Source organism: Tamandua tetradactyla, chromosome 3 (genome assembly GCF_023851605.1).
Source record: "Tamandua tetradactyla isolate mTamTet1 chromosome 3, mTamTet1.pri, whole genome shotgun sequence".
Taxonomy (NCBI): Eukaryota; Metazoa; Chordata; class Mammalia; order Pilosa; family Myrmecophagidae; genus Tamandua; species Tamandua tetradactyla.
Genome location: NC_135329.1, coordinates 85,369,665 through 85,392,478, shown reverse-complemented (window position 1 = coordinate 85,392,478; position 22,814 = coordinate 85,369,665). Strand labels below are relative to the sequence as shown.

At 43.3% G+C, this 22,814-nt stretch overlaps 2 protein-coding genes across 2 annotated transcripts in view; one reads left to right on the top strand and one right to left on the bottom strand.

Annotated features, from left to right (window-relative positions):
* Nucleotides 1-716: 716 nt before the first annotated feature.
* SFT2D3 (SFT2 domain containing 3) lies at nucleotides 717-5,385 on the top strand. Its single transcript, XM_077153470.1, has one exon. It carries the CDS (start codon nucleotides 1,181-1,183, stop codon nucleotides 1,823-1,825), a length of 645 nt encoding a protein of 214 aa, XP_077009585.1. The 5' UTR covers nucleotides 717-1,180; the 3' UTR covers nucleotides 1,826-5,385.
* The window catches only part of WDR33 (WD repeat domain 33), a 111,701-nt gene continuing 90,711 nt past the window's right edge, over nucleotides 1,825-22,814 (bottom strand). Inside the window, exons 13-22 of the mRNA XM_077153465.1 lie at nucleotides 22,590-22,676; nucleotides 22,216-22,355; nucleotides 21,424-21,576; nucleotides 19,348-20,436; nucleotides 16,180-16,288; nucleotides 13,091-13,529; nucleotides 8,424-8,587; nucleotides 8,215-8,307; nucleotides 7,282-7,497; nucleotides 1,825-5,923 (exon numbers count right to left, since the gene is read on the bottom strand). Of these exons, the coding sequence (XP_077009580.1) occupies nucleotides 5,694-5,923; nucleotides 7,282-7,497; nucleotides 8,215-8,307; nucleotides 8,424-8,587; nucleotides 13,091-13,529; nucleotides 16,180-16,288; nucleotides 19,348-20,436; nucleotides 21,424-21,576; nucleotides 22,216-22,355; nucleotides 22,590-22,676 (2,720 nt within the window). The 3' untranslated portion in view covers nucleotides 1,825-5,693. The remainder of the gene's footprint in view (nucleotides 5,924-7,281; nucleotides 7,498-8,214; nucleotides 8,308-8,423; nucleotides 8,588-13,090; nucleotides 13,530-16,179; nucleotides 16,289-19,347; nucleotides 20,437-21,423; nucleotides 21,577-22,215; nucleotides 22,356-22,589; nucleotides 22,677-22,814) is intronic.

Sequence of the window (22,814 nt, the reverse complement as noted above, 5' to 3'; positions counted from 1 at the left end):
CATGTATGTAATGATACTGTGAAACACTGAATGTATACTTTGGATGGATTTTATGGTGTGAATATATCTCAATAAAATTGAATTTAAAAAAGAAAAAAAATAAAGTGGGAGGACCTAAAGGGACCCTGGCCGACCCCTCCTCCATCCCCTCATCAGTTCAGCCTAGAGTCAGCCCTCAGTCCCAACGTGGGTTAAGAGTCCTGGTTCCAGAAACAACAGAGTAACACTTGCGAATATACCAGGAGCACAGGTGTCTAGCTCAATCTTTCTAGGCAACCTGAGGGACTCAACCAGGATACTCATTGCAGGCTTGCCATCCCAAAGCATGCCCTGTGTATAGCAGGCAGCTCACAGCACCCTCCTTCAGAACACCATGGGAGAGCAGTCATGTCACGGCCGCCTGGGGTAAGAGCTTGCTGGCTGGAAGTCATATAGGACAGTGCCTGGGTCTGCGAGGAAGCGGTTCCCTAGGGAAGAAGGGACATTCCTATCCACCTAAATGGGGTAATTTCTAGAGTCACGAATGCATGCTCAAAACAAGACACCTGCACAAATGATCAGGGCGGCCCCTACACTTTGGCCTGGAGCTTTATTCTAACTGCATTGCATGCATGAACTCTGAAAGAGCAGTCATACAGGTCATCAGCAAAAAATATGAAAGATGTCTGTTTTAAGCTCCTGGAATTAATCGTAACTACTAAAATAAACTCATCCAAATAACAGCTTGTCTAATATTTTAACAGAAGTGATAGAGATGCCTATTCCCTTTACAGTGTCCCCAGTGGTAAGAGCTTGCACAGCTGCAGTACACAACCAGCATACTACTTGGATGCGGTCACCATTACAGACCAGGTCCGGCACCCTGAGGGTCCCTCATGGCGCCCTTTCATACACGGCTCGAAACTACCTCCCCTCAGTAAATACTTAACGCTGAAATAATTTATCCGGATGGTAACACTCCTACTCAACAAAGAACAGGGTCAGGCACCGGGGAAAGGAAAAGCGTAAAGGACGGAAAGTGACCCATTCACGATCTCATCCCAGCGAGGAACCATCGGAGGCACGGCTGCTGCCCGGACACTTCCGCCCCACGCTCCACGACTGACCAATTGCCGCCCAGGCCCCAGCGGCTTCCGTCAGCAACCTGAGGAGGCCTGGAACTAGGGCCACTCAGTCCAAGATGGCGGACCTCCACCGCCAACTCCAGGAATATCTGGCGCAAGCGAAAGCTGGCGGGTCGACGGCCGCAGTGCCCCTGCTCGCCGCGGAGCAGGAAGAAGAGCCCGAGGGGACGGCGCCGGCGCCAGGCCGCTCGGGCTTGAGTTGGATGTGGGCGCGGGGCCCCGCGAAGCCAGAGCCCGCGGCTGGCCCGGCGTGCGTGCCGAGCATGACCCGCACGCAGCGCCTGGCAGCGGGCGGTGTCTGCCTGCTGTTGGCCGCGCTCTGCTTCGGCCTGGCCGCGCTCTACACGCCTGTGCTGCTGCTGCGAGCCCGCAAGTTCGCGTTGCTCTGGTCGTTAGGTTCGGCGCTGGCGCTGGCTGGCGGCGCGCTAATGCGGGGCGGCTCGGCCTGCGGGCGGCTGCTGCGCTGCGAGGAGGCGCCGTCGCGGCCAGCGCTGCTGTACGTGACCGCACTGGGTGTCACGCTGTACGCGGCGCTGGGGTTGCGCAGCGCGCTGCTCACTGTACTCGGGGCCTGCGCGCAGGTGGCCGCGCTGCTGGCCGTGCTGCTCGGCCTGCTGCCTTGGGGCGGTGTCTCCGCTCTGCGCCTCGCCCTCGGGCGCCTGGGCTCGCGCGCCGGCCTAGCCAAGGCGCTGCCCGTGTGAATACCGCAGGGACGCGTACAGACTGCTCCCCTGGGCCCCAACCGAGCACCGCAGCCCGTGTGACCGCCGTAGGAACGCGGAGCCCCACTTCAGCCCGTGAATACCCCCGGGACCCGGGACTGCCACCGCGACGCACCGCAGCGACACCCACGGACCGTGCAGGGAAAGGCCAGTCTTGACTGTAGGGCTAGCGGCGAATCCGCAGACTTTGAGCGACTTTTATGTACTGAAATATAAGCAGTATCGTCAGCTCCTCAGTGTCTTTGTGCTTTGAAAATACGAGATTTTGGCATTGCATTGGTGGTGACGGCTGTGAGTCAGCCGCTATTGGCAACCTGGATCATAGGACGGGCCCAGCAAAAAAGAATGGCTCTTCGGTTTAAATGAGCATTTTTTGTACTTTTTCTTGTCGCTTAAAAAAATCCAGTGGTAGATTGTGGTAGTTTACAAGTATAACCCCCCTCCGTTTTGTGTATGTATGTGTGTTTGCTTGGAAATTATTTCCTTATTCGTCAGTATGAATGGATCCATCAAGTTTTCAAAAGCACTTAGACATCAAAGACTAAACTTTGCCACTGGATTTTTGAAAGTGCTTATTTTAAGATGGTTTGCCTTTTTTTTTGTTGTATTACAAAAGTTTTCAATATGGTGCCTTATAATCTTAAAGGAAAATTAGTTATTAGGGACTAAAGCGAAGACCCAAAGGGGAAATGTTCTGGCTCCAGAAGCACGGTATCTAGTAACTACCTGTAAGCAGTGGTTTCCTAGAACTCTGCAGAGGCAGAGAAGCCTCTGCAGGCATTGGGACCTTTCTGAGCTCTTTATTCGATCGAAACCTGGATTTCTGCAAGCCCCAATTATTCCTAACTTGATGAGCTTTCCAAACTGGTTCCTGGAAGCATCAAATTATGCATCGTAGGTAGGATGGCTTTTATATCTCACTGTCAGATTACTTGTTTTAGGTTCAAGACTCACTATCGCAAAAAAAGTTTATTGTGAGAAAATAGGAGCCCAGTATTCTGATGAGTCCAGAAGACGTTTCTATCTGTGTTGTCAGTAACTATGTATTACCTACTAAGTCAAATGTATTTAGAATTTTAAAATTTTCTTGGTTTTCAGTCTTGGGTGTATATCAGAATCACTTGAGGAGCCGCACACATCAGACCAATCAAATCAGAATCAGATGCTGGAACCCAGGAAGCAGAATTTTTCTAAAGCTCCTCAGTGGTTCCATGTTCAGCCTAGACTGAGAACTACTTGTCTTGCAGTTGTTTGCACAACTGGAAAATAATTGTTTTCTGGGGCTAGATTCCTGGAATTCTTTAACAGGATTCATGGACCCACATCCACAGGCTCAATCAACCTACCCCTGTATTTAACAAAAATACTGCCTCATTTCCCTATCAATGAATAGGGTTACCTACCTCAAGAGGAACAACCAAGAGAGTGCTGTAAGAGCAAACATACTGACTTTACCACATAGTATGTTTGGATTTTGAATCGGAAAGACTTGTGCCACTAGCTGCTGTTAAGGCTAACATACTCTGTGTGGAGCTGGGTAGAAGGAATTCTTTGTAGTTTGCTACTTACGTTTCTGTTCTAGTAGTTTCTCTGGAATGGCCATGATTTACATAACTGAAGAGTATGCCATGCTTAATACATTTTAATGTTAATGCTATAATATTTTTAAGTCAAGGTCTTAAAAATTATTTTCTCAGCATTCCCTAAAGAATTCAAACACTGAAAATTTAGTTACTATAGAATTCAAAGCACAATTTCATGTATTTTGATGTTGATATTTTAAAACGTCATGTATCTCCTAGTTATTTAAATAATGTATAATGTAGAGATTCATTTTTTTTTTAACTCAATGAATTTGTTCTCAAAATGTGATCTGAAAAAAAAAGTGTGATCTGGTTATCTGCTTACTGAGAGTCTGTTTTCAAAGTCTAAAATGTTAATATAATAAATTCCTAAAATTTAAAATATCTCTAATTAAAAAGTTCTTACCATATGAATCTCAAAAGAGGAGCCTAATTTAGATAGGGGTTAGTTCTCTGGATCCTTTAGCTTGTGAGAATTTCACTCTGAAGGGCAAATATCCCAAATCTAAAGCCACCTTGAGCTTGCTAATGGTTTAGTTAGGGTATAGATGCTGATACATGAGGTGTATTCTGTAAAGTCAGAATTGTCCTCTGCCTTAAACATTGGTATTTCCACATAGCTATTATACTATAAAGAAGTTCTGCATAATTATTTCAGGAAGTATTCTGGTTCATTCTTTTTCAACTCAAGTAATATGTGAAATGATATATGTGCCTCAAAAGGCCATATGGAATGAATTTCTGACATCAAATTTCTCTACCCAGCACAAACAAGGCAGTTCAAGTACAAAGTGCACTTACTGGGAGAACTTCTACTTGAAAGCCAGAAGATGTAAATTTTTCCCAGGTTCTGGTTTTCTATCTGCCAGAGCATGTCAAATAATTTCAAAGTGTTTCTCATTCTTTGATTTAAAAATTGTGTAACAGAATGGCCATAAGATGAAAACTAATCCTGCAAAGAAGCTAAGCCTACTTATACTTAGAGTCACCCCCAGAGACCCTCTTTTGTTGCTCAGATGTGGCCACTCTAAGCCAACTCGGCAGTGCCCTCTCCCCTTTGTGGGACATGACTCCAGGGGTGTAACTCTCCTCGCAACGTGGGACACGACTCCTGGGATAAGCCAGGACCCAGCATCATGGGATTGAGAAAGCCTTCTTGATCAAAAGGGGGAAGAGAAAAATGAGACAAAATAAAGTTTCAGTGGCTGAGAGATTTCAAACAGAATCGAGAAGGTATCCTGGAGGCTATTCTTATGCCTTATATGGATATCCCTTTTTAGTTCATGGTGTATTAGAGTGGCTGAAACTGTAGAGCTGTGTTCCAGTAGCCTTGATTCTTGAAGACGACTGTATAAAATGATACAGCTTTTACTATGTGACTGTGCGACTGGGAAAACCTTGTGTCTTATGCTTCTTTTATCCAGGGTATGTATGGACAGATAAGTAAAAAAATAAGGATAAAAAATAAATAATGGGGGGGGTTAAAGGGTAAAAATTGGGTAGATTGAAATGCTGGTGGTCAGTGGGGGGGGAGAGGTAAGGGGTATGGGATGTATAAGTTTTGTTTTTTTTTAATTTCTTTTTCTGGAGTGATGCAAATGTTCTAAAAATGATCATGGTGATGAATACAGAACTATGTAATGATATTGTGAGTCACTGATTGTACACCATGCATGAACTGCATGTGTGTGAAGATTTGTCAATTAAAATATTTAAAAAAAAAGCTCACAGATGAAAGTTGAGATGCTTTAGCAGCTTGAACAAGTATACTCAGTGTATCAGCACTAATGTACGCCACTCAGCAGGCTAGTCAGTGAAAACTTGGGGCTTCCTTAAAGCAAGCATGTCACAACTAGATGATTTCTCTTAATTCTTGCATAAATCACATTCTGTATTCATACAAAAACAACTTAACGTTTTTTCTCTGACAAACTGTACATATAGAAACAATTTTCCAATTGGACAGAAACTTAAATTTGTGGAGGTGCTCCATGTCTCATGACACTGGAAAGATATTCCAGCTTTTACCTTCACAAAACAAGGCAGGGTTAGAGCAATGAGAGAGGACAGGACAAAACAAAGCCAGCTGCTGAGGCAGCCAGCAGCAGTCTCTCCATCTGGAAGACCTCCTTGGGGGCTCCTAGGATTCAGCTGCTGCAGAAGAGTTCAGGGTACAATGGTGCAAAATTCCTTTTGTTTCTCTTGAAAAGTCTTGGAAAGTTCTTAAATACTGTCCAGAGAGGCATGGGTGCCCACCCCGACTTCTACCGACCCCTCCCACCGCCCCTTGAAGCTCCTCGCCTGGGTGGGCCAGAGTTCATATTGCTCCCTCTACCCCAGTTACTGCCACTCCTGCCCCCGCGAGAAGGGGTACCACTGCCTGGAGGACCCCCAAAAGGTTCATCTCTGTGGTATCCATCATGATGATCCCCATCCAAGGAGCTGGAACGCCCGGACTTTGGTACTCTCTGGGAAGGTCCTGGGCCCCCTCGACCTGAAATAACAGATTGATTTCACATGTGACTGTTTCATACCTGTCACTCTATCAACACCTCCTGGGAAGCTCTGACTATGGTGACAATGAGGGTCTTCTGGGTCTCTCTCTGGAGGACATTAATTAGCTACAGCATTCAGAACTGGGAGAAGACAACTCTCCTCTGTATTGACTTGGAACTGTACATAACCCAAATCTCATCTTTTCTGATTATAAAATTTTTTCCATAATCTAAATTCTTCATAGTTTGTTTCCATACATAGTACTATTACTTCCAGATGTTTCATAATCAAACATCAATATTCTAATGTGTGAAAATTTACTCTAAAAGTTTAAAGACATCTTTGTAAGTACCTCACAGCTTGAGGAAATGGGGAAGTTCTATCAGTCAGGATTCTAACAGAGAACCAGAACTATCAGGATACAGCCATTCATAAATTATATATACACACTGTGGTGGTTTGGAGCTGTATGTATCCCAGAAAAACATGTTCTTAAACTTCATCCATTCCTGTTGGTATGAACCCATTGTTAAGTAGGACTTTTTGTTGAGACTACTTTAGTCAAGGTGTGGCTCAGGGATGAGTCTTTATAAGCAGAATAAAATTCAGATGGATAGAGAGAAAGCCATGGGAAGAAACAAACTGACGGTCAATGGAACCAGGAAAGAGAAGGGACAGGCCAGAACAGGCCTTGGGCATTGCCATGTGACAGATGAGTTCCAGGATCAAGGATCACCAGTAGACAGCCCCAGAGCGGCAGTCTTGGGGAGCAAGCATCACCTGGATGGTGCCTTGATTTGCATTTTTCCCAGCCTCAAAACTGTGAGCTAAAAAATTCCCATTGTTTATGCCAACCCATTGCATGCTATTCGTTTAAACAGCCAAAGAAACTAAAACACCTTCCCACTGAGGACAGCCTGAGAGCCCAAAGCAGCTATCAGTTGGTGCAGCAGGAACCTCAGAGGAAGTGAGTCCAGCAGAGAATAGTGAGGCACCATGACCAAAAGCTCAGGTGGAATATATGAAATGAACCAGGAACTCCTGTGACCGCTGAAGGAGACCTGTGTGGGAACTGAACTTTTGCAGCCAGCCAGGTGAGAGTTCTGCCTGGCTGAGAGTGGGCACAAAATCCCTGCACTGGTCTTTCTCTGGAAGGATGTGCTTGCTGCTCAGCCTTGGCCCTAGGAGAGCAGAAAGGGGAAAGGATACTGGTGACTTTTTTTCTGGAGACAGGTGAAACAGGCACCTAGGAGATGGGGTACCTGGAAATGAGGCTGCCTATGGCCCTTGCAAGTCTTGTTGCCAGGGTTCTGGCAACCACAGTTTCTGGAATCAGAACCACTGGCCTCCACTTACCTTTGCCTCCCCGATCCTCAGCTGGCCCTCCAGGGGCTTCCATTTCTCTGTGCTCAGAGGTCCCTGGACCATCATGCCAGGGGCGCTTTCGGGGAGGCAGTGATGCCATGTCCATGCCTTGGAGGGAGGAAGAACGTTCCCTGCTGGCTGGGGAGTGACCGTCGTGAGGCGGATGATCAGGACGGGGAGCATCACGGAAATGTTCATGACCAGGCCCTGTAATAAGACACAGGGACCCAAGAGGTCAGGCAAGGCAAGGGTACTCCCACTGAAGTACAGTGTGACCAAAAGCAGATGGCAATCATACTGCTGGGAGTAAGAAGGAACTTGAGAATTAATATTCACTCATGCAAGAAGTAGCTGCCAAATACCTATACTGGCCGGCCCTGAAGTTCAGAAGTCATGTCATGAATGCATAAAAAAGCCAGGATTAGAAATCAGTGTGCCTCCCAAAATAAGAAGCAGGTGGTAGCTAAGAGTCTAAAGAAGCAGCTCTCAAACCTTTCTGAAAGGCTTCAGACTTTTTACATTCAGAAAAATTGAGGACTCTAAAATTGTTTTGTTTATAAAGACTTTATCTATTACTGTTTACCATATTAGTAATTAAAATTTAGACATTTTAAATTCATTTAATTATATTTTCCAAAGCCAAAGCAATTCACTGAAAAGAATGGCATTGTTTTATATTCAGACAAATCTCTTCAATGCCTGGCTTAATCAAAGAAAGCCAGATTCTTCTGTCTGCTTCTGTGTTCCATCTATGGCAATAAAATACTTTGGCTGACGTAGATGAACAAAGTCCAGCCCCATGTGGAGATGCGCACTGGACCCCTGAAGGACCACAGGGTTCCCAGATACCCTCGGACAACCTTTGCAAACTGCCAGCCTAGAATCGCCCCATAAGCCACCTAACAAGCAGGTCTTTCTTCTTACCTGGCTCTCTGTTTCCATCCCAGGAGTCTGGTTTCCGGCCTCCTTCGAAGCGGGGAAACTCATCAGGAGTAGGGAGTAAGCCCTTCCTTCCTCCTACACAACAGAAGAAACAACGGTGGACTCACAGCCTGTTTCTGGTATGTTCACCACAAGCTGCCTCTGCCATCCCTGTCCTTCAAGAAGCCTGTGCCTCAGCACCAACTCCTCACCTCGTGGGGTACCCCGACCACGACCCCTGAGATCTCTTCCTCTGGCTGCTTCCTCAGAAGAATCAAAATTTTCCTCAGGACCAAAGTCTTCAGGACCAGGAAAACCGTCCCTTCCTCTAGGAGGAGCACGCCCTTCATGTCTTGGGGGGGCTCCCCTTCTGAAGCTGGAAAGTAAACACAGTACAATGTCTATATAACGGAGCCATGCAATGCTAAAGTCATGTTTCAAAGAGGTTCAATGAGGAGAAAATAACATATGTTTCTTTGAAACATGACATGGTAAACAGGAGAAAAAAATTACATACTTTTAAAATATATAAATTTTGCAATCCCAAAATTACAGGCAAAAACAGATAGGAAGGAAATATACCAGGATATGGTAAGTTACCTTAATTTTCCATTATGAATAACAGCAGCAAAAACTTTCAAAGTATTTATATTATGCCAAGTGCTTAATATACATTTACTCCTTAATGTATAGTTTCATTTCATCCTCTCAACCACCATGTGAAGAACTGGGCCTGTTAGTGACGCTGGTTTACTAATGAGTAAACAGAGGCACGGAGAGGTTAAGTCACTTCTTCAAAAAGGAAACACAGTGGGTGTTTAACTGGGATGTGAATTCGGCCAATCTGGATCCCTCCCAGCCCAGGCTTCTGATTGCTGGCTCCTAAAGACATTTCATTATCATCTATGTTTTTAACAATGAACATTTATTACTTATAAACTATATACTCAGAAAAAAGGGGCGGGGAGAAGATTCCTGCTTGCCAACTATACTAGACATGCTTTGAGGAACCTGCTCTGCCATCTGCCTGGTCCACAGCCCCTGCATGGGAGAAGGCCTGAGTGGCCATGGGTTCACCAGTGGCCCTGCTTCATAGCTGCCTGGGGTGGGCGGGGGGGCAGGGGAGCAGGAGAGACATCAGGCTTGCAGAAGCCTATGCACTGGACAGGTGATGCCCTAGCTGGTGGGCAACTCTGATAGTCTGGAATGGGGAAACGACAGCAGCTGGGAGGGGTGCTGCAGCAGAGAGCTCACACAGCAGGATCAGTTCTATAGCTGGTGCCAGAGGGAAGCAAGCAGGAAAGACTATGGAAGCCCAAGAAAGGCTGGCGGAAGGGTCAGAAGGGAGCAAGGAATGGGCCAGTCCACAATAGAGGACTTGCCTCTGGCCTCCCCTGGGGCCTGAAGACAGGGTTTCTGCTTTTTCCTGAGTTTCATTAAGTCATCTTTCTACCCCAACATCTCATTTTTTAAAAATTCAAAGTTACAGTAAAGTTGAAAGAATAGCATAATGAACAACAGTATATCCTTCATCTAGATTCACCGGTTGTTAACATTTTGTCACATCTGCTTTATTTTTTATCATCTATTTTATAAATGTCTTGAACCATTTGAAAATTAGTGCAGACACATGATGTTTCAGCCATAAATACTTTAGTACATTTCTCTAAGAACAAGGACTTTCTCCTACATAACCACATCATCATCTCTCTCAATACTTCACAAAATTAGTTAATATCCAGCCCAATTCACATTTGCCCGATTGCCACAAATCTATCATATAACCACACATGGCTATTTAAGGGTAATGACTGTTTAGTATCCTTTAATCTGGAACAGTTCGCCTCTGTATTTTTGTCTTTTATTAAGAGTCCAGCCAGTTGTCTAATAGAATGTCCAGAATTTAAATGTATCTGATTCTTTCCTCATTTCATATTAAACATTTTTGGCAAGAATGCTGCCTAGGGAATATGGCCTTCTCGGGGATACTGGTTTGTCTCATTGTTTATGAGGTAAAGGTGATGGTGCTGTGACCAGATCTCACCATTGCAATAGGTGCACTTTCTCCTTTGCAATTAATAAGTAATATGTGGGGCAATACTTCAGCACTGTGAGAATAACCCACCTCAACATGACTTTTTTTACAATGGTTTTCACACCCACTTATGATCCCTCCCTGAACCATTACATATTGGTTGATTACAAAAAAAGGTGATTTCCTAATTTCATCATACTTGCTACATTTATTACTTGAAGCTTTATTACGAAAAGTTTTCTCTTTTCTATTCTACCTATCATATTTTTTTAAGTACATGCTCAAAGCAGCTTATTTGTAATAGCCCCAAACTGAAAACAACCCAAATGTTGATGCATAAAAAATTGTGATACATTCATAAAATGCAATTCTATACTGATTATATACGTAGAACAGAATGATATGTTAAGAATGTTTGTGTTTCTTTCTTGTCATTTTTTTTAAATTTAAAAATTAATAAAATTTTTTTTTAAATGCAATTCTACTTAGCAATAAAATAAATGAAATATAACTACACAAACCAGCATGGCTAAATTTGAAAAAAATTGTGGTTTGTGTAAGAAGCCAAACCAAAAAAGACTAAACATGGTATGATTGTATTCATTTAAAATCTTAGAAAAGTAAAAACCAATCTTTAGTGATAAAGGACAAATACAGGAGTGACCAGGGAAAACTAGAAGTGAGGAATTAATGAGGCATGAGAAAACTCTGGGAGATATGGATGTGCACAATTTCTTGACTGTGATGATGGTTCAAGAATATATACACATTTTTTAAAAACCTGTATCAATTATACCGCTATAATAAAATGATTTATAAATAAATAGATAAGGTGAATAGTCATCTAGCTATTAAAGAAAACTAACAAGTTTCAAAACCATCTAGAATAAAAGTAACCCATACGGTTAGGCCCATATGGATTCTTGATAAAATGAAACATTTAAGGAATAAATAGTAACAACTCTACACATTTTTTTGGCATATCGAAAGGGAGAATACATTTCCTAATTCATCACATGAGACCCTCATTACACTGATTTTAAGCAAAAAACTTTACAAGCAAGAATGCAAAAGAATTTCACCTATCGTTAATAACCTTCTTGGTCCTGAAGAACTTGACAAAATGCTTCCTGCAAGTAAAGTGGGTAAGCCAAGGGCAGTGGCTGAACTAAGTTACAGGAAGGACAGGAAGGGTGAATCAGCCAAGAAGAGGGACAAGGGGAACAGGGGGTACCAGCAGGATGGTACCACTTCCTTGAGATAGGTTTAAGGAAGACTCCCAAAACACAGTAGGACTCTTTTTTCCATGCCTGCCTCAATGGGATCCACTTTATGATGGGCAGCCCTATTAGAAACTACCTCCTAACCACCCGAAACCTCTCATGTACACAGAGCATAGCTCATTTATTTGACCAACAGATCCCGCATGAGCCATGTGTCAGCCCCAACCACCCGTAGTCCAGAAGACAAACTGCCCACATGGCATCTACCCTTGTGCAGGGGACACAGGTGATGAGAAAATAAATATCTTACTTTCTGCCAAGAAGTGCTAAGTGCTGTGAAGGAAAATAAAGCAGGGTAAAGGAAGGGGCTGGGCCAGGAGAGCTCAACCTGAAGTAGGCCACATAAATATCTGGGAGGAAGGCTCCAGGCCTCCAAATAGAGGGGAAAGGAACACAGATAGTGGGAGCCTTTCTGAGGAACAGTAAGGAGCCATGTGGCCTCCTCGCATGGCAGCATGTGGGCTGGGAGTCTGTCCTGACAGATGAAATACAGCACCAATCAAGGCAGAGTGAAAATGCCAAACTGTGACAAGATGCAGATTCAGAAATCAATGAAAGCACTGAGGCTCTTGTAGACATAAAAAACCATTTCAGGGCCACAGTATCTCAGCAGGCAGAGTTCTTGCCTGCCATGCCAGAGACCTGGGTTCAGTTCCCGGGGCCTGCCCAATGCTTGGATATCACTGAGAGAGGCCCTTGAGAAAACTGGAAGCTTAAACATCCTTATAGGAAAATCTCCTCTGAGGGCTGCTTTCCTTAGGCCCTGCTAGTTCTCTCCTTTTGGATGTTTTTCTCCAACACAGGCCCTGTGAATAGCTGATGTCAAATCTCCCCTCCATGACCTGTAGCAATAGGAATGAGAGGAGTTACGGGGGCTCAGGGAATGGATGGGCTCTGAGGGCAAAGGTGTATGACAGCCAGGGCCCCGAACCTGGCTCTGAGGCAGACTCCTGTCAGAGACTAGCAAGTTAGGGAGTCATTCCAACTCTCTGACCCCCTATCTGTGAAATGCTGACAATCACACCTACCTCACAAATTAAATCTAAGAATCAAGAGGGAACAATATCTAGCACACAGTAAACCTTCAAGTAGTGTTATCATGGATTATTCTGAGTTGCACTTGATTATTTCACCAATTTTTTTCCTTCATTTCCTTCTGTTCATTATTTTTTATCTCAAGTCAGCTGAGAGTTCAAGTCTGCCCTCAACCTGATAGAGCAGGAAAATTATTTTTCAGTTTGTTTAGCTTTTAGGCAATTACACAAACACTGTATCTATTTAATAATCTCTTTGCTCCCAATTTAGATATTTGTCTCATATTTCATCATTTCAATTAAAAATAATTAAGCAAAAAGAAACACTCGTAAGTTATAAAGACAGAAAGAACACACAGAGGATAAAAGACACCATTTTTTTTAAAAAAAGTCCAAATGCAAAACCATGAGAGGATAGGGCTGGTAAGCAATGTAGAACTGTCTTTGCCCAAGCAAAGAGGAAAGAGATCTTAGTGTGGAGAACAGAAAAAGCTCTGAAGAAATGGACCCAGAAACACCCGTCCCACCTTTCTTCTCTGCGCCCTCGAAAACGTGGGTCCTCAGGATCCCGGGGGAACCTTTCGTCTCCAGGCCTTCGGCTTTCCCATGCCCCTGGAGGGCCTCGGGCTGCACCTCGACCATCCCCTTCGCTGAATTCCCGGTGATCAGGAGGAAACTGAGGTCCAGGGCCCCCTCGCCTCCACTTCTCCTCCTGGGGTAAAGGTCCTCCTCGCCCCTCAAATTCACGTAAACGATGGCCAAAGCGCTTGTCAGGGTGGAAGTCATCGGGCCTGCTGAAATCATCAGGGAACTCGGGGTGTGGGCCTCGCCGATCAGGGGGGCCCCTGCAGTCCTGGCCACCCCGGAAAGGGCCCCTATCAGGGCCATGGTCAGGGCCGCCGCCCTGGTCGTGCCGCCTCTCCGACATGGGGCCCATGTGGTGGCTGGGAGGGCCACGGGCGTCACCTACAGGAAAGAAAGCTGAGCTTTACCAATGTCCCCAGCAAGCACAACACAGGTGTGGTCTTCAGTATCTCAAGCTTCAACATGCACGCTTTTATTTAGAACATTTTCCCTCTTTGGCTCTGTAAGCATCCTTAGAAGAAAGAGATCCATGAGGCAGTATGTAACGGAAAGAACCCAGGCTTTGGGAGGCAGATTTCAACTTCGTCACCCTCCAGCTAAGTTGCTTGTCTGAAGGCAAATTTCTCTTGGCAAATGAGCTGATAAAGCCCACCTCCTAGGATGGCCGCTGTGAAGATTGATTTAGAAAACATAAGAAAGCCTTGTGGGCCTAAGCCTGTGCTTCCCTACCCTACTCCTCTTCTTTCAAAGATTTCACAAAAGAAGAGGCCACAAAGAACATCAAACATCAATCAGTGCTACAGGTCAGGCAGCTCTAGGAGGCCACCTCTGCATTTGCAAGGGCTACAATGCCCACCAACCTGTCTAAGCTGCTGCCATCAATGCACCTGCCCCTTTAACCCCTAGCTCGTTTAACGTGACTCATTAATTCACTTTGATTCTTAACTCATATAGGTGTAACAAAGATAAATTACAAATTTCTTTAAAAGATCTATGGAACCACAGTCCTCTTTGCTAACTGCTCAGTGATCAAACAGCCTTGCTATATTAATGTCATTCTTTGCAGATAGTGTTTGGAAACCTACTAAAATTCTCAAAATATATTTGAATATACATAATTCATGAAAGTACTGAATAAAACGGAAAAAGGTCAGTTATAATGGTAGGATGACTTGGTCTGCCTCCTAACTCTGAGCAGACTATTGTCCTGGCTCCTGAACCACTGCAGTCACGGTAAATGCTGCTTATTTCTTGCTTCTAAAAACACTAAGCTTTTAAAATGTATTTCTTCCACTTGCCTCCTACCTTTGCCTTTTATTGCTTTTCCCTGGCACTGAAGTAAAGACCCCATTCTTGCTGCCCTGGCCAGCCACATTTCTTACCCTCCTAATGTCTTTCTACATGGCTTCTGCTTATTTCTCTTGGCCACTTTAATTCTTCCTTACCCCTGGACATGTATAGAAAGTTTGGAAATCTCAGTATAAAAATATACCAGTACAGGGATTCTCTCTTCTCTTAAGCTTCCACTGTACCTTCTGCCTCCTTTCCCTTTCTTAAACCAGTCCTCTCCAAGCTGAGGTAAGCACCTTCTAAGCCTGCCTCTTCATTCAACCTGACTGGAAATATTCTAGAACATTTCTACCTGGTAGACAGGCCCCTCATTTCCCAGCAAATGGCTTCCTCTCTAACTTTAGGTAGCTTGAATTTGGTGTGACCTCAGGCAGAGCAGACCTTAGACCTGAGAAGGCTCAACCCACTGCATTTGAACTTACCTATAAATATTAATCCTCCCATCCCTTCTACCTGCTTAAAGTACCCTGCTCCTCCAAGGAAAGAAACCCACCACCATAAACTAAAAGGGATGTGGCAACCAGTGATGAGGTCTGCAGTGCGGTTAATCCAGGCGGGGGCGGGGGGCAGGGTTTCTTTCTCAGTTTTCCCTTCTCCCTTTGGTCCATGGGAGAAAAAGGAAGCGAGAGAGAGAAGGAGAGGTGAAACAGAAAGGGTGGACAAGAATTAGAGGTAACCAATGAAGACAGACACAGGGAAGGGAAAGGAAGTCCTCTAATGACTGGTATAAATCCAAGACGGAACTTTCAATTCCCAAAGTCCTAAGGCTGTGAATGCTGAAAAGGATTTGTCCAATCTGATCAAAAGGGGGGCAAGAAACCTAACATGCACCACAGAGTGCTGTGAGTTGAACCAACTGAAAATGAAGAAAGAGTGAACTTCTTTGTGGCACCATCACATGGGACTTGCAATGATTTGGCTTGTCAACATATGGAAAGATGGGTTGAACACAACGATTCCATCTCCTAAATGCCCCTCCATTCACATACCAGAGTCCATTTCCCGCAATGCTCCATAAAACCACACACCTGCCTACTTCCCTCCTGCTATATTTGTGCATGCACCTGCCAGACGACTTAGCACTTCAGGGAATGAGTAACTGTGGGTCTCTTTCAACTCTTTACTTCCAAAGAGCCTAACATCTAAATACTAAAACTCTCATCTCTCTGTTTTTCATAATGTCAATAACCTGAAGCCTGACATATGGTATAGAGCAATGTAACCAGCTAAAGAATTCAATATGTGAATTTTGGGAGAAAGGAAGTGATATTAAAAAACACAATGAAAATCCCTGAATTCCTTATCCCATCAAAAAGCTTAAACCAAAACAATTCAGCCACTCAGGATGAAATATGCATTGCATGGAATGGGCAAAGGAGCCACTTCAAGCTCCACTGGGTGGTCCAGCCAGCCCTGTAGCATGAAAACAACTGCTATGGGTCATCCAAGGAGCTCAGGGCTGGCTCCTGACAGTAAAGACCCAAGTTCTTCCAGCAGAACTTCTTGCTACCTAAGCAAATCCATGAAAACAACACTAGACACACTATCACATGAAATGGCTGTCCTCTTATTTTTCCTAGAGGTTAAATGACCAGTCTATCATTCCTTACCAAACTATATATTTTAATATATCTATAAAGTGGGAAAACATGATCTTCTATTGAGCTGAGCAGATATTTACCTTTATTAGGGCCAGGTCCTTGTCCAGGATTAAGAGGGGGGATACGACCTTGTGCTCCCTGCTGCCCCAGGCCTGGTATCAGGGGTGGGGGACCTGCGTTTTGTCCTTCCTGAAAAGATGTTTGTAAAGTGCAGTGTGAAATGATAGGCTAGTAGTTTGTGAATAGCAATTTTATTAGAATGTGACAACATAAAACACCAGATTGCCCTAAACATCCAGAAGCAAATATTTAGCTAATAACATGAGAGGAAATCATCCTTACATTGGAGAAGAGATACCTCTCTTACCATATTAAACAGGAACATGTGTATTTTAAAGCTGATGACAGGTTTTAGGTAAATCTAGATTTTCCTTGGAATGCCAAGCAAGAATTTCAAACTCAAAAAAAAAAAAAAAATCGTAATGTAGTTAACAGCAGTACTATCCAGAGTAGGAACTTCTGGCAAAAGTGAACTTCTAGAAACCTGTAGGACAGGTAAACCCTGCAGTCACACCCACAACCTTTCCAGCAATAGAGAGAATCAATCTTCTCAATAAGGGCAAAAGAAGATGTCCTAGGGAACAAGATGCTCCTACTACATTTCTCTGTTCACTTCTGTCTCTACTTTCTAATTTTCCCTTTCCAAACCCTTCCATGCCCAGTTAAGTAGATTGATTTTGATGAATTCATTAGGTTCTTGCAGCTTCTAATACAAACCTGTTGCTCTGATCCTCTTCATTTCCTGGGACCCCGGAACTCAACCCCAGCTTGAGTGTAGTCTTAATAATCTGTATTTTTTCTAGCCATATCTAAATTCAGATTCTCCACACTGTCCTTGGGTCAGGTCTCTTGACAAATAATAATAAGCACATAAGCTTATTACAAATCAACTTATTTATACATTTATAAATTATGAAACACCCTAAATTAGGTTTGACAATTAAATAAATGCCCATATTTATTTGTCAAGAGATAAATTCCTTCATACAAAAAACACGTTTAGTGAGTGGAACTACTACGAGAATAGTACAGTCCAAAACATCCAGACTTTACAACTGGCAAACTGCTTTCACTCCCGAACTAGCCAGATAGAGAGCAGTCTTGACAGGAGGTCCAGCAGCAGCAGTCATAAGTGGCATCACTGACGAACACAATCTCTGTCATTTTTATACTGTTTTGCTGCCCTTCCCCTTTACCCAAGGACAGCTCTTATAAGCATCTTTTACACTGCTACTTTAACACCTGAAAGCAATTCCACAAGTCAAAATTTTGGTTTGATAACTGGCCTGGTATAAGTGAAGTCACAGTTCAGCTTAAAAGAAATATAAACAAAGATTTGCATCAGACAACTTTCAGATTTGAAGTGCATCTAATGTATCAATCTTCAGACTCAGTTCCACCAACACTTTCTTTCATAAGGTCAATTAATTTTTTAGAGCCATTAAGCCACTCAAGTATAAAATCTTTTACTAATATGGTATAATAAAAGCTCACTAAATTATCTCAGAAACATGAACCTATCCCCTTACATCTAACATATTTAGAACTTTGGTCATTATGTGGTAGGGTTCTTTATTTTTTAATTCTCAAAAAATGAAAACAGTTAATTCACTACCACAAAGTTAGGAAGATAACTTGTAGTAAATAAATTTATGAACACACACACACACTGAATTAATAAAATATACAATGCTTCAAGTTTTAGAGCAAGGTAAACCCAGAGGTACAAAATTTAGGATGAGTTCAATAAAATCTGAAAAGAACCTCAAATGCCAGGAGATTCTTCACTGCTATGAAGAATGTTTTTATGTTCTGGAAGAGCTACTGAAGAATAACATAACTTACTTATATATATTATTTTAGTTCAGTAAATCCAATTGTTACCTTTATATTAGAGATTTTCTTTGGTGTTTTAAAAACAAAACAGACTGTGATTTCTGTATGCAGCATCTGCCACACCCCTCATCAAGTAATCCGATTACCTCTCAGTAGATACCTACCCAACAGGCAACATTAGCTCACTCACCTACGTTTGGTCTGTGACTGAATACAGGTACACAAACCCAGCTGCTCATGCCCAAATAATGTCTCTAGACTAAAGAACTTCACAAAAACATAAAAACTATGTAGCAATCCTTTTGTAATTCACTCCAAGCAAGATGGACTCCTCTTAACACCAGCTCTCAAGCACAAAAATCAACGAATGGGTAATAAAATTTGGCTGACAAAAACAGATTCTTCGAATGAGGACCAAGCACATTTTTACACAAATATTCTCCTGCAAATATTTGTATTAGCTGACAACAACTTGGACAAAATTTTATCAAGAAGGTCACCATTTTACAATGATCATTTCTAGAATGAGAGGGCTGTGAAGCCATGCAATGAAATGAAAACAGTGAGGTGCAGCCTCTCCAGCATCCTGTGAATAAAATACCCTACATGGTCGTAAAGGCAGAGCTGCCCTTTATTCACGTTATTGGCAGATGAGTAAAAAAATAAATAAATAACGGGGGGGGGAATAAGGGGGTAATAAAAAAGTGGGTAGATTGAAATACCAGTGGTCAATGAGAGGGAGGGGTAGGCAGTACGGGATATACGAGTTTTTCTTTTCTTATTTCTTTTTCTGGGGTGATGCAAACATTCTAAAAAAGATCATGGTGATGAATATGATGATATTGTGAGCCACTGATTGTAACTTAGGTTGTACTGCAGGTGCATGATGATATCTCAATAATATTTAAAAAAAGAAAAAAAAAGGTCCACGGGCCTGCCATGGACCTCTGAGTTACTAAGTAAAGGGCCCAGGAAAGGGAGCACAACAGACACAAAGCTGCCCACAAGGCAGCACATGTCTATTTCCTTCTCAGGGCCATAGCCTTTTTGGAACACTGGGATCATTGTAAACTGTATTTAACCAGGAGCTGATTTTCTCTGAAAGAACCTGTATTTTTTAAAAAGATAAGGTGAGAAATAGATTCATACAGAGATTTAGTTAACAGTGGCATAACCAAACTCATCATTCTTATTTCCTTCTTCAGCCTTGAAGCTATTTATTGTCCCAAGCCATCACTAAGAAACATTTATGTCCAGTTGTGAGTACTTTATACAACATTCAGAAGTGTGCTTCAGGGCAAAAGGGCATTTCCCCAAAGTGCTAAAAGCTACAAGTAGGAAATAAATAATACCTGATTGAAGGGGGCCCGGGGCCCATCACCTAGCAGAGCTGTTTTCTGCTGCTGGAATGGTATTGGCCCTTGAGATGGATGTGGCCCTCTTGCCGGGTTCTGCTGTCCCTGAGGTCCAGGGGGCCCTTGCATGCCACCCTGGGGTGGAGGTCCCAAAGAGCCTTGGGGTGGCCCCTGCTGACCTTGTGAGCCTGGAGGCCCCCGCAATTCCTGGGGAGGCCCCAGCATGGAACCTTGCGGCAGAGGCCCCTGGATGCCTCGCATCTCTTGAGGACCTCGCATTTCCTGAGGCCCATGTCCCAACAGTCCACTTGGAGGGTGAGGTCCTCTCATCTCTTGAGGTGGGTGACCCATCATCATCCCTTGGGGAGCAGGACCCTGATTATCCCGGGGTCCTGGAGGGCCCTGCATTCCTCTTGGATTCAGTCCCATCAGAGGTCCCTGAGACACAGGACCTTGGATCCCTTGAGACCCTGGTCCACCTTGTATCCCGTGAGGATGAGGAGGTCCTTGCATCCCTCTGGGACCAGGTGGTCCCGGCATACCTTGATTACCAGGTGGCCCCTGAGGGCCCAAGTGACCCTGGGGACCTGGTGGACCTTGGGGGCCCATGTGACCCTGGGGGCCAGGGGGGCCCTGAGGGCCCATGTGACCCTGAGGACCAGAGCTGCCTTGAGGTCCAGGTGGCCCTTGCGGTCCCAGAGGGCCATGAGGTCCAGGATGCCTCTGCATTCCTTGGGGCCCGTGCATGTCCTGAGGCCTGGGCAAGCCCTGGGGCGGGCCCTGGGGCCCCTGTGGTCCCATGAATCCTTGCGGCCCCCCACCTCCCTGATGCAGTGGAGGACCTTGTGGTCCCATTTGTCCCTGAGGCCCAGGTGGTCGAAACTGACCCTGTGGACCGGGTGGCCCCATCTGAGCCATGTTCATTGGCATCTGCTGAGATGGATGTGGCTGTTGAAAACCTTGAGGAATCTGAGACATTGGACCTTGTCCTGGAAAGGGCTGGGGTCCAAGGAGAGGGGTGCCAGAGGAGGGAGGAGGCTGAATTTGCTCAGCCTGTTTCTGTGCAAGTCTTTCAATTTTAAGTTGCTAGAATGAAAGAAAGAAAAAAGCACGCTGAATTAACAAAACAGAGCCCTGGAGGATGACAACGTCGTATCACTTATTACTTTGGGGGTGCCTCAAAACAAACATAAAAATTGTTCAACCTCTTAATGCCTCAACAGCAATTAGGTCTTAACAGAGACCATTCTGCAGGCCTCCCTGACTTTCAGAGCACTCAGGCTTCCATTCTTGCTTTAACCTGCTTCTGAGGCATGGGAGACAGCAGCCAGGATTCTTTATGACCATTGTTCATCTTGATCAGGAAAGCCCAACAATTTACCAGTAAATAGTAACTCCAGAATTTTATCATTCTTGGCAACTGTCAAAGGTGGGGAAAATAAGAAGTAACTACCTGCTCGCTGCACTGATGGGGAAAAAACTTCTTTCACCTTTGGATAAATAAGTAAACCCAAGTTAAAACTACTTTGGCTTTATATTTTCTATGAAAAAATGTATACTGATTCTTGAACTGATCAGGTAGTTCTATCTCCCTACCCTATATTATTGACAGCCCCTTCCAACATGAAAAAGTTAGAATGGCCATAGCCCAAATACCCCTAAAGAGAGGGATGGAAAGATCAAAGGTGATAGTGGAGCAGCTAGAAGGAAAAATCTGAGATGATGGTATGGGTAGCCCATGACAAACTCTGGGATCTGTCCTATAACTATTTGTGGAAGAGTGCTTTGAAAACTATTGCTTTTTTTCTTCCTTTGCTTTATATATATGTTACATTATACAATTAAAAGAATCTACAGCGGGCCATGGTGGCTTAGCAGTAGAGTTCTTGCCTGCCATGCCAGAGACCTGGATTCGACTCCCAGTGCCTGCTCATGCAAAAAAAAAAAAGTATATTGATTCTTTCAGAAACTTGTTTCCTATGGTAGTGCTCATCTGATCTATCTGGGGGTCCCTTCTTTTCTTTATATCAAGAAAAATGATGACCTTGAATCCCCCTCAAAAGCTGCACACACCTCCAAAAGTTGTGGGTTAGTATACTGTAACGTGGCCATTTCTTGCTCAATTTCTGCTTGTGTTTTTTTCTTCTCTTCCAATTTAATGTCCTCTTTTCTGTCATTCAGTACCTCGTTTGGAGCAGGAATTGGAACTTTATTTTGCATCCAAGCCTCAGGAAAGAAGACAATATTAAAATATGCTATAAGTATATAAATTATAATGACAGAATGAAAAAACCATTCTATACTGTCACCTACCATTCAAACATGCTGAACAAGTTGATTCATCTGGTGAATTATATTTCTTCTAATACTAATTCTTATGTGACAACAAAATGAAATTAGACAAGGACATTACTAGATATAAATTACTAACTTGAAAAAGATGCAAGATCTTGAATGTTATTAAGAATGCAAAGCTGCCTGCCTCTTCAAAAGGATGTATGTGCTTTGCATTGAGGACAATTAAAGCAGAAGACAAACAAACAACGATGAAGGAAACCAAGATAGTTTCTCTTCTCCATGTTTCTTTTTGTTCCTTCTTCTAATAGCTCAGATGTTAATGTGCAAGAGACAGTAAAAGTAGAGAGGATCGAGGAAAAATTCAGTACTAACTGCAATACAGTAGATGGAAGCTATTTCTAGGAAGGCATGAATTATATGAATAATGCTCCAAAAAGAATCAATTGTCCAGGAATATCTTTAACAAGTGAGGTAATCCAACAGAAACATATTACTGAACTGCAATTAGACTCAGCAACTAGAACCTCCTGATCTGTGATAAGGTGGGCTCACTTTTAGGGTACTTACCTGCTGGAACTGAGCTGGGATAGGTTTCGCATAAGGAACTTTCTTTTGAGGTACTTTTTTTTGATCCTTTTGCATCACCTCCTCCATTCCCCAATCCAAACCTGGAATTGTCATTTCAATTTCATTTGACTCATCTTTCCCTATAAGCACAAAAAGAAGTAATTAAACAAGGAAATGGAAGAAATTGGCCATTTCATCAATGAACATAGTTTTGGAAGAATGATTATAAATATTAGGTGATTGATATACCTTTCATCAACCTTTCTCAATATAAATTGTTTCAGCATTTTAAACATAATTTGAGAACATGATGATAAGAAAGGAATTAACAAAAATTTTATAAAAGTAAAATTTGCAGGTACAACTTCTCTTACCCATCTGTTCTTGTTCCATAGCTAACTTCAGTTGTTCTGGTATTCCCATCCCTGGAATTACTGCCAAGCTATTAGGTTCAAGGTCATCTATAAATAATAATTAACCACTGTAAATAATTTTATATAATAATGTAAATATAAGATTTTATTTAATAATGGCCTGCTAAAATTAATACTTTATAACACTAATTCATATCATTGGTGATCTGTATGTCAATAAACTAT

Bases quoted from the DNA above. Each gene is read 5' to 3' on its own strand.
- SFT2D3 (XM_077153470.1), top strand. From the start codon at position 1,181: ATGGCGGACCTCCACCGCCAACTCCAGGAATATCTGGCGCAAGCGAAA.